The 11,988-nt window shown below is 36.9% G+C and overlaps 1 protein-coding gene across 3 annotated transcripts; it reads left to right on the top strand.

Moving 5' to 3' along the window:
- The first annotated feature begins 262 nt into the window (after positions 1-262).
- On the top strand, positions 263-5,242 carry LOC110796860 (uncharacterized). Of its 3 annotated transcripts, XR_002535690.2 has the most exons (8): positions 268-450; positions 552-642; positions 939-990; positions 2,003-2,143; positions 2,283-2,333; positions 2,960-3,299; positions 4,482-4,627; positions 5,036-5,242. XR_002535690.2 is itself a non-coding variant. In XM_056835198.1 (4 exons), the coding sequence occupies exons 1-3, from the start codon at positions 378-380 to the stop codon at positions 973-975; spliced, it is 201 nt and encodes a 66-aa protein (XP_056691176.1). In that variant the 5' UTR covers positions 268-377; the 3' UTR covers positions 976-990; positions 2,003-2,245. The 3 variants fall into 3 exon arrangements, 1 of the variants encoding a protein (XP_056691176.1); XR_008926425.1 differs by lacking the exon at positions 939-990 and having other exon boundaries at positions 263-450; XM_056835198.1 differs by lacking the exons at positions 2,283-2,333; positions 2,960-3,299; positions 4,482-4,627; positions 5,036-5,242 and having other exon boundaries at positions 2,003-2,245.
- Positions 5,243-11,988: the final 6,746 nt, after the last annotated feature.

Genomic DNA, 11,988 nt, shown 5'->3' with positions numbered 1-11,988 from the left:
AAAAAAGTAGAGTGTCACGTTGATAAATAGTTAAGTGACACGTTGATATTTTTTTATTAATTAATTTTTAATATTACGCATATACAATTTCATCCAAAAACATTGGTATAATTTTGAACTAAGCTAATCTAATCTAATATATAAAATTAGTATATAAATAGGAGTTTTATTTAAATATAACAATTTAATAGAATCCGTGCATCGCACGGGCTAAAATCTAGTTGGTTTCGATTATTAGCTAGACTATTATTACTACCAAAGCGGTAAAGTTCTGATTGCCTACATCTTTCTCTCTCTCCTCAACCGCTTGCCCGCTCTACCCTCTATATCCCATTCTCTCCCCTCTTTCAATATCTTTATCAACCTAATCGTTAACAATGGCGAAAGAATCCAAGACCACGATGGAGTCAGTCAGGTCATGGGTCTTTCAACACAAGCTTCGTACCGTCGGTAATTTTCAGAGTTCTTCCAAATTAAATTATAATTGATTTTTCCCCTAATTGTTTAAATTTCTGATTACTTATGGAATTGATTTTGGTGATTGATTGCAGGATGTTTATGGCTGAGTGGGATCAATGGATCAATCGCCTACAATTGGTCTCGCCCTCAAATGAAAACTAGCGTTAGGCTTATTCACGCTAGGTTAGATTTTTAATTTGATTATTAATTGATTTTTACATTATGGGTTCATTGTGTGTGTTTTAGTGGTTGTTTAAATTATGGGTTAAGTTAATTGTGGTTTTTGGATCATTAATTAGGTTCGTATGCCATATTTTACTAGTGTTATGTGTCTGAAATGAATTCACTTTAACTTTGATTAGATTATCAGAATTAGGGTAAAATGCTTTGCAATATTGGATTCAAACGTTAATCAAGAGTTGCTGAATTATGGGTTAAGCTATGATTTGTTGATTGGTTACTGGTTATGTGTATTTCAGGAAGGAAGAGTTGCTGAATTATTTCTGCCGGTTTTAGAGTAATTCTCAAAAGGTTTAGTTTTTTTCAATTGTGATATGCTTTTTTTTTACAGATTTTGCTCATTTATTGTTACTCTATGATTTGTTATCTTAGAACAAAAGCAAAAAAAAATGATTTTGATCTCAGCAGTTGGGCGTGGGAGGTCCAAATGTATGCAAGCCCTATCCCTATCACCTCCATATAGTCGGAATCAGTAGGGTACTAGACTATTAGGTGACTCTTTTCTAAAGACCTTCAAAAATATTTTAGACTGCAGTGGCTGGAAAATTAATAGAAATGGAAATATGTGTAACTGTAAAAGTAAACATATTGAAAATTTTAGAATAAGTGCTCTTCTTTGTTGTGTAGTGGGGTCATTTTCGAAAATGACCTTGCAGGATTACTTATATCATTTACAAAAGGTAATATTAGCCAGTGAACTGGAATGTATGAATATTGAGGAGTGCAAATTACCGGAAAATAATTGAAGGCACCTACAGTAGACAATCACCAGGAAAAAGGAGTAGGGAAGAGCACATCCACCCTTGTCCTTGAGTTGCTTTCACCTGTCACTTTGGGTGCTCAGAAATAAGCCAAGTTCTTACCTGAATTGCTATATGAATACAGGAGTGCTCAAAACCTTGTCAGGTCAATGTCTTTGATGTTCTCTAAATAAATCTAGTAATTTCTGATGACCTTGTTGTGTTTTTTCCGGCTCTACCTCTCATCTCCTTGTCATCTCAAAAGTCACAATGTTAACTTCTTTCATTTCCTCACCCTAGTTTACAGATATGGTCTCCTGATGTGGACATATTCTCTGAGACATGCCCTATGTATCTTACTGTCCATTGAGATGATATCCTTCTTGTCCATTGATATGATATCCTTCTTGTCCATTATCACTCCATTCTAGTGTTATCTCATACAGTAAGTTTTTACGTCAATGAAACATCCTCATCTTGGCCACCTTTACCCTGTGAACTTGGACTTGTTTGTCAGAGCAACTTTCAACCCCCTTATACTCTTAAAACAATTAAATTGGCAGGTGAAAGGAGAGACAAACATATCTTATATATGCTCCAGATACTATTGTGCACCAGAACTAATATTCGGAGCAACTGAGTACTCAACTGCAATTGACATCTGGTTTAGGAGTTGTGTTCTTGCTGAACTGCTGCTTGGACAAGTATGTTTTTGATTTCAAGGAGTGTTGTTAAGTATTTAAAACTATATATATATATATATATATATATATATATATATATATATATATATATATATATATATATATATCGTAACCATGGTACATGTTTGCTTGCTTGCAGCCTTTATTCCCTGGTGAGAGCGGAGTCGACCAGCTCGTGGAGATTATCAAGGTGATTGCCAAAATCTTAATTCTTCTGTGATTTGATGTAAAAAAATGTATGAATTTAATGTAATTAGCATTTTAATTGATCACCCAATAAAGTATGATTAAGGCATGTATATTAGATGGTTGTGACTTGGGACTTGCTTGCCTTGTACTTTATAAAGAACACGTAAAGACGCTGGCTTTCTTATTCCTTTGCCACTTCAATTGAAATTCAAATGAAATCGACTTTTTTATCTTCACATGTTTTTTTTTTTTTGCTAAAGGGTAAGAAATTAATTAATAACCAAAACTCATACACGGGGTGACGAGAGCATACCCTCAGCCAAGGAAAGGAGAGGGCAAGCATACCGTCTAGGAAGGGCTTCCTGACCTTAACCCACCTGAAAAAGATGCATACATCACAAAAGAAAACAGAAAAACAGATACCTTCACATGTTGTAATGTTATTGCACATATTTTTTAGAGCTTTTGTAGTAAGTTTCTCTTTTGTGGTTAATTTTAAAGCTTTCTGTCTTCTGATTTATATGCAAGTTATAGTAGATTTTGGATTCTTTTGACAGTTTGGTTAGAAAGCTCAGTGGCTCTCATTAATGCTCATGATGTTCTTTTCTTTCCTTTATAATGTTTCAGGCTTATCAAATTTGGAAACCTTGAACTTAGACTCATGTAGGATTGGTGATCTGTAAGCTACATAAAAGTGTAAGCTACATAAAAGATCCCGTATTTGTCGGATGAGAATGCGGATGAGGACCCGGAAGTTAGGGTTTCGTTCGAGGACGAGGGTCCGGTCGGGAAGAGGATCAAAGATCCGTTTATGGCGAAGAGGATCAAAGAAGCGTTTGTGGCGAAGGGTAAGGCGGTAGTATTTTTGAAGGGTCCGTCACCGGGACTAATGTGGAGTAGCAGGAAGGGAAGCTGATTGTCCAGAAATGGAGGTTTTGGGAATTGGCCTGATGGCGTTTTCTCTACGGTAATTCAATCTTAATCTGCAACTTTTCCAGGATAATTTATGAATGCTTAAATCTGAATTGTTTGATTTATTATGGTTGCTACTTGATGTTTGATTTTCACGGCATTTGGAACTGATGATTGGAATTTGGTTTCGTTAGTTGGTGTTGTTTGCTATTTAGATGTGGGATTTGAATAGGCAGTTAGGATTATTTAGTATAGGTTATTGTCTTATTGATTAGGACTTCGGAGGCACTAATTCTCAATTGTTTCCAATGTTGTTACATAATTTATTTTGACGGGTAAAATATGAGGTTATCATTCAATCAAACTCTTATCCATCAGAACAAGGGGTAAGAGGTTTCGTGGACAGTCATCATACCAGACACATATTTTTTAAATTTGGCTATCGATGATTGGGATGATAGATAAAAAAGAGTTTCTCAGTGATCACTATTATATGGTAAAAGTTTTGGATTTGAGGATGAGGACTTGAAGACTTGTTGCTGCTTGTTATTAGTTGTGGTTTGATTTATATTGAGCTTGGATTTGCTGTTATATTTGGAGCTAGTAGTACAATTTTGGTTGATTGGAACTGCTTTACTGGTTTGGTAGTTGTTGCGCTGTTTTCCTAGGTTATGGACTTATAGACCTTATTGCTGTAAAAACATGTACTCGTACTGCGGTTAATTAGAATAATGTAGATTATTAGTAATTGTGTATGTATCAGTTTCATTTCTGTTCTTGTAACAAAACTTGTTAGTTTACATCCAAATTATCTGCTAGCTAGGCGTTTTGGCAAAAATGTTATAGTTATCTTTTCCATGGAGTGATTGTGTGGGTGGGTTGTATGGTACGATAATTTTTTTTATTTATTTATTTATGGGTTGACTAATCTGAGGCTGATTTGCACTGATCTGCGCTGACTGATCTGTTGCTGACTGATCTGCATGATCTGCTGCTGACTGATCTGCATGATCTGATCTGCTGCTGACTGATCTGCATGATCTGATCTGCTGCTACCCTGCTGCTGCACTATTGCAATGTTGCTGGCTGCTGGATTATTGTTGTTGCTGCTGCTTGATTATTGTTGTTGTTGCTGCTGCTTGATTATTCTTGTTGTTGCTACTGTATTTTTTGTTGCTGGTTGCTGCACTTGTGTGAATGTTCTAACCGCCACATTTTGTATCTTTACTTGATGCAGGAACACCCTAGGTACCGTGAATAATAATCAAATTGTGAAACGTGGATACTAGTTATGGGAGGAAAGATATGGAAAGAGAGCATGGGACAAACATGAGTTGTTGTCTTGTGGTTCGCAGCAAGGAAATGAACGCTTTAAATCTAAAGGTGTGTATTCTGTATGTCTATGTGGGTTTGTCATTGATTTTCAATGATTTATGTTTGCCCATAGACTTTCAAACCCTTTTTTTGGCTACTTTGAGCTAGCTGCTAAGATGTGAAGATTAAAGTTGGTGGACAATTTATTTAACTTTCAAAAACACATTTTAGCTACAATTTCTTATTTATTTATTTCAATTTCATCATTAGCCATACACAAAATCAGTCAAATATTTGAAATAAAATCCCAATACTTCTAAACCTGACTTTATATAGGTTACAGAAAACCGAGATCATATTTTCACATACACGAAAGTGACCCAGCCATTTGTTATTATTTTATCTCATTTGTTATTATATATGCGCTAGCTTTTATCCAAACTTTACTAATTAATACATTATTTTGTTGAAGTACAGATATTTTCTCCAAACCCGTACACTCAAGAGGAGATCGATGATGTTCGAGAAAAATGGAGTAGATATTTTATTAGTAGTTGTTTGTAGTCATTTCTAGTTTTCAGAGATAGAAATTAAACTATAACGTAGGTTATTTTTTGGAATACAATTATTTATATTTGTTGAACCAACTTTCTTGTTTGAATTAATACAAAAATATTTTCGCTATTCTGCAAAGCTTAGCTCTATTTATTATTTTTGTTAACTTATTACATACGTAGAAATAATTTAAATTAGCGAGAACAAAAAAAACTAAAAACATAATACACACTTTAGGTGTCGCCTCCTATAATTACATGCGACTCCTTGTGGTTAATTAATATATTTTTTTTAAAAAAAAATACTTTCCATGTCGCCTTTTGGAATAATAGGCGACTCAAAATGGGTAAAAACGTTTAAAAAATAATTCGGAAAATACTTTTCGTGTCGCCTGTAACATTAAGAGGCGACTCTAAAGGTAATTATTTTAATAAAAATAATTGTGCAAAACATCTTTCGTGTCGCCTCTTAGTATGTTAGGCGACTCGTATAATTAAAATAATTATAAAAATAATTCCGGAAAATATTTTTCGTGTTGCCTATAGAGATCAGAGGCGACATTAAAGGTTAATTAGGTCTTTTAAAATAATTAAAAAGTAACTTTCGTGTCGCCTCTTATTATAATAGGCGACTCAGAATGATTAATTAATAAATTAATTTTTTTGAAAAATATATCTTTAGTGTCGCCTCTTCCATAACAGGCGACATGTATAATAACATTCGTGTCGCCTCAAAGGGGCGACTCCAAAACACCAAAAAGTTTTAGAGTCCCTAGCTTCAGAGTCGCACCATAGGCGACACTAAAGGCAATTTAGAGGCGACTAGAAAAGGTGTTTTTGTAGTAGTGCATGTTAGAATAGAATGTTATTCTAGCTTGTCCGTACTCAGCTTTTGCTGACTTCGTGCTTCATGTCTTCTGGTCATGGCCTTCGCCTTAATGACCCTATGATGTTCCATCAATTGCATTTGCGTTGTTGGGGAGTAGATTTTCAATAAAGCAGGTTTGTAGAGTTAACTTGCGGGAGAAGTTATCATGGGATTCGAGTTGAGAGTTTTATGCTTCCGTAATTTATAAACTCTATTTTATTTTATAGTCATGACTAATACTACTATTTTCAGTTAATGGATTTCAAACGGTTTGTTTTAGTTTGGGCCTCAACGGCTCCAACTTGTTTTAATGACCATTAACTATTTATTTAATGTGTTTTGAAAGCTGCGCAATTCTGGTAAATAGCCTTAGGCGTTATCACGGTGGCGGTAATATTTTGGTAATTCCTGTGTTTTAAGTTGGAAAATGTTTTATAAAAAGCAAGAAATTATTAGTGTGTTACAAAGTGGTATTTGCAGAGCTCTAGTTTGAGAGTTGCTTTGCATTAATTAATAGTGCAAAGTGGTAACTCCTTAAACTACGATTGCAGAACTTTAGGATTTTTTCGAAAACTATTTTCCTAAAGTCAAAACGTTATTTATGAGTACTCAAAATTTTGAAAAGCCAAATACCAATTATTTCTAGTATTTGAAAATTATTTTAAATTTCGAATTATTTTTCGAATTTCCGAAATATTTTCGGACTTTTCAAAAAAAAAAAAAAAATTTATTTTCGGATTTTTCCGAATTTTCAAAAAAAATAAAATAATAATAAATTCTTTCGAAAATTCCGAATTAATTATTTATTTAATTTTTTAAAATTATTTTTGAAAATAATCGAAATAATTAAATTATTCGAGTAATTATTTTAAAATTTTCGATTTTAATTTCTAATAATTTCGCGTATATTTGAAGTTATTTATTTAAATTAATTTCGAAATTTTTTAATTCTTTTCTAAGTGAGGAATGGGTAGAATAAGAAGGGTTAATTAGTCTAAGCATGTGTTGTCTAAGTATGCCTTTCTAATCAAGTGTTTATGTGATTACGCCTTGATGTTGTGATCTTTTAAAGTTTGATCATGTTTTGTTTGCTTTATGTGATTAATTGCATCACGAATCATGATTAAGCATGTACTTGTGCATTGAAAATTGTATGGCTCAACGAACTTACTTTGTTTTGGAACACTTTTAGTAAGACTTTGTAGTTGTTAACTTTCAGGATTAAGATGTTGATTTCAAAGTACGCAAATCTAGGAAACCTAGAGAAGCTAGACTGTGAGACCCCACACATTTATGACAAGAAGATTGAGTTTGCCTGCAATTACTTTGCTTCAATGAAGAACCTACCTGAGTTGAGAAAGAAAGATGTTATGGCAGAGATGGTTATCCATTGCTTACCTTCCAAGAACCCATACATAGAGCTTAAGAACCGATTTTGGGATATGCATATGGAAAATGGTATTCCTAATTACTACAAGTATGGTACCCCAGATGGTAGATGGAGATATGATTTGGAGATTATGACTACCGTTATAGAGTTAGCGGAGGAATGTTTTGTGGATGGCAAGATGGTGTCGAGTGTTCACAATGTAGGAGTATATCATGATACAGAGACTTAGATGGATGAGGACAGTGATGATGACGTTGTTGAGATTGAGAACCCTAACCCTATCATTCCTGAACCCACTATTGAGATCTCCAGTGACATAGAAATTGAGCCTGAAGTCGACAATGATGAGGTAAACAATGTGTTACAGCAAAACAATGAGGATATGGAGTATGAGTCTGATCCAGAAGGAAGACTTTGATGATTTTGAAGATCATGAGCCCTCTTCACCTGTTTGTAAGGGTGGTTGGATAGTAGAGTAGCATTTTAAGCTTTTGTAATAGCTAGTGCCTAGATTTAGTGAAGTAATAAAGTAGTACACTACTATTTATGGTTTTAGTAGTTCGGTTTTGTGGCTTTCCGAATAAAGTACGATCCAAAGGATGTATCATTTTTTTTTCCATTGAAGTAATAAAATCTAGAATTCCTTCTTATATCCTTAATTCTAAGTCTATACTATCTTTGAGCGATTATCAAAAGGAATTTTATGCATTTCTTCAATGAAATTGTACTTGCAAGGTGGTTCAATCTTTCACCACTTGAACTTTGTGATGCGGACTAAAGGGAAAAGAGGCCCATAAACAGGCGCCTATCCGGCCTAGGGTCCGAATTTTTTTGTGTATGTGCACCAATTGAACGACTAGCTAGTGCAATGTGTTAGTAAGGCAGTGTCCAACCTCAGTTGTTAAAGTTAGTCTTTTGTTTTATTCAGGAGAAGGGAAATGACTACCCAAGGAATTGCTGACGTGGTCAGGCAACTGACTGAAGTAGTGCAGAACTTAGCACAGAATAGGAATAACCAGGGAGTTGATCCAGCTGGTGAGATGTTTAAGAAGGTGACCCAAAGTAAGCCTCCTTTGTACCAAGGGGAGATAGACCCGACTGTACTTGAGAACTGGTTAAGGGAGTTCGCTAAAGCTTATCGTAGCTGTCAATTGCCCAGAGAACCTTAGGGTTAATAGTGCTGTTTATTACCTTAGGGGAGAAGCCGATCTGTGGTGGCAAAGATGTGAGAATGCTTTGAGAGCTACACCTGGATTTGAATGGTAATCATTCAAGGTAGCCTTAAGAAACAAGTTTTACCCACCATATCTGAAGAAGCAGAAAGCTCAAGAGTTCATCAAGTTGAAAATGGATGGTATGTCTGTAACAGAGTATTATTCGAAGTTCATCGAGTTGTCTAGGTTTGCACCGGAAGTGGTGGCAACGGAGGAGCTTAGAGCCTAGAGATTTGAGAGTGGATTGACTATGGACTTGCAACTAATGCTTGCTGGAGAGACCTTTACATCTCTTGACACCCTATATGGAAAAGCTGCCCATCTGTATGGCCTGCAGCAAAGAAAGAATGGGATTAGTGAAAAGAGGAAGGATGTTGGCAACCAAAACCAAGGTGGTGGCTAGCAGAATCAAGGGAATTTTAAGAAGAACAAGGGAAACAACCATTTCCAGTTCAAGGGTAACCAGGGTGGAAATAGGAACAACTTCCACAATAACAACGGAGATAAGAATCAGTCTGAAGGGAATGGAACGAGAGTCTATGAGTGTAGACGTTTCCATACTAATCACCCAGGTCGAGACTGTAATGGAAACCAAGTTGTCTGTAGGTTTTGTGAGAAGCTGGGCCATAGAAAATTTGAGTGTTGGGCCAAGAATGGGAAACCCAACCAAGGTAACCAAGACAACCGCCAGAACAACAACCGGAATAACCAAAACCGGAATGGAGGAAATAATGGTGGAAACCAAAGGGGTAACCAGAGTGGAAACAATGGCAATAGTGGCCAGGGTAATGGAAAGCCCGGAGGGAACTATCAACCAAATGGGAACCGAAATGCCAATGGAAATGCCAATGGAAGTGGCTATAACAAGGGAGTTGCCCAAGGGAAGCTGAATGTGATCACTAGGCAGGAAGCCGAAAACTCGTCTGACGTCATAGCTGGTACTTTTCCTATTAACTCCGTTTTAGTTAAAGTACTATTTGATTATGGTGCGACTTACTCGTTTATATCAAAGGGTATCTTAGAGAAGTTAGAACTGAAAGAACCCGAGGAAATAGAAGTACCCATAGTGATACCAACAGGTGAGATCGTGAAATGCACCAAGATCCATAGGAATGTACCTTTAACCATAGCCAAGACCATATTCTTGTCTAGCCTAATTGATTTTGAGTTAGGAGATTTAGATGTGATTTTGGGAATGGACTGGTTGGCCATGTTTAAAGCTAAGATTGACTGTGAGAAGCAGAAGATTCACTTGAAGTCTAGTCTAGGAAAGGTGGTATCGTATCGCCGTTTTGGGAAGCCTAGGAGTGTAGGAATAGTAACTGCAATGGAACTCGTGAAGCTAATACACAAAGGGAACCGTGTCTTCTTATGCAATGTGATAGACCTAGACCAATTAATGAAAGAGCAACCAGGGGATATTGCAGTGGTGAGTGAATTCTTGGACGTGTTTCCGGAGGAGATCCCGGGAATGCCGCCCAGTCGACCAATCGATTTTACCATAGATTTAGCACCCGGAACTACACCTATTTCGAAAGCCCCATACCGAATGGCTCCAGCAGAAATGAGTGAGTTGAAAGGTCAACTTGAGGAATTGCTAGAGAAAGGTTATATTAGACCAAGTGCATCGCCTTGGGGAGCGCCAGTCTTGTTTGTGAAGAAGAAGGACGGTAGCATGAGACTCTGTATAGACTACAGGGAACTCAATAAGGTCACAATCAAGAATAAGTATCCTTTGCCTAGGATAGATGATCTATTTGACCAGTTGAAAGGAGCAGGAATGTTTTCGAAGATTGACTTGAGGTCAGGTTATCATCAATTGAGAATCGCAGATCACGATATACCAAAGACTGCATTTATGACTAGATACGATCATTATGAGTTCACTGTTATGCCTTTTGGGTTAACCAATGCACCTGCAATCTTTATGGACTTAATGAACCGAGTATTCCATGCATTCTTGGACAAGTTTGTAGTGGTTTTCATAGATGATATTCTGGTCTACTCTAAGAATGAGGAGGATCATGCGGAACACTTAAGGTCAGTGTTGAGTACCCTTAGAGACAATCAGTTGTATGCCAAATTCTCGAAGTGTGAATTCTGGCTAGAAAGAGTTGCGTTCTTAGGACATTTTGTGTCTATGGAAGGAGTTGCAGTGGACCCTGCAAAGATAAAAGCTGTCAGTGAGTGGCCTACACCTAAGAGTGTCATCGATATTCGAAGTTTTCTTGGTTTAGCGGGTTATTATAGACGCTTTGTGCAAGACTTTTCTAGAATCGCCAAACCAATGACTGAAGGAAATAATGCCCTTGGTCCAAGTATGCATTCTATGTTAAGTCTAATAAATGCGGTTCAGTATTAATTAACAAGTTAATAATTCAGTGAGATCAAGTGAGCTGAATGCCTAGCTAGAGGCCGCTTCAGTTCAAGTGGAATTAATGATATTAATCCACAGCTTACTCTTGACTGAACCCGTAGGGTCACACAAATAGTACGTAAACGGATCAAGTATTTAAAGGCATTAAATACTCCATCTATGAATATTCGGAACCGACGGATCTTGGTTTCAGTGGGAGCTAAGATCGTCACAGGCAAGAAATGAATACTCCGGAAACGATGATATTGCCGGAAACGGAAATATGGATCGTATCGGAAATATGAATATTATCCAAGTCGTAGATGTTGCCGGAAACGGAAACATGGTACGTATCGGAAAATATTATTGGAAATGGAAATATTACCAGAATCGGAAATATTGCCGGAAACGGAAATATTGTCAGAATCGGAAATATTGCCGGAATCGGAAAATAATTCCGGAAACGGAAATATTAAATATTTGTTCGAAACGGAAATTAATTCCGGAATCGGAAATGTTAAATATTGTTCGTATCGGAAATAGATTCCGGAAATGGAAATTTAATCGGAAGCGTATCGTACGAATTAGCATCGGACGAGGCTTGCCGGACGAAGGCCCAGCACGAAGCCGGGGCCATCGCCCAGCAAGCATGCGCGCCACAAAGCCCAGCCAAGGCAGCGGCCAGGCCTACCGCAAGGCAGGCCCAGCGCGCGCCAAGAGGCCGCGGCTGCGTGGGCCTTGCTGCGTGGGCTGCAGCTCGCACGCATGGGCAGTCCTTGTGGCTGCCGTGTGTGTGTGAGTTTGTGCTCATGCGTGATTCCTGAATCTGCAAGAGTCAGTGTATGATTAAATTTCTATTCCTAATTGGATAAATTAATTAAATAGAATTCATGTAGAATTCTAATTCCAATTAATTCGCATCCTGCTAGGATTACGATTCCTTTTCCATAACTCTATAAATAAAGGCCTAGGGGTCATAATTTATACACAAGTTTCAAAGTATTCAAAAGTGAGTTTTTTTTGAGAGAAAATCAAACACACATCTTGC

The sequence above is a fragment of the Spinacia oleracea genome, chromosome 1 (assembly GCF_020520425.1).
Source record: "Spinacia oleracea cultivar Varoflay chromosome 1, BTI_SOV_V1, whole genome shotgun sequence".
In the NCBI taxonomy this organism is placed as follows: domain Eukaryota; kingdom Viridiplantae; phylum Streptophyta; class Magnoliopsida; order Caryophyllales; family Amaranthaceae; genus Spinacia; species Spinacia oleracea.
Note: the sequence above shows the minus strand (reverse complement) of the source record. Positions and strands in the feature narration are given on the sequence as shown.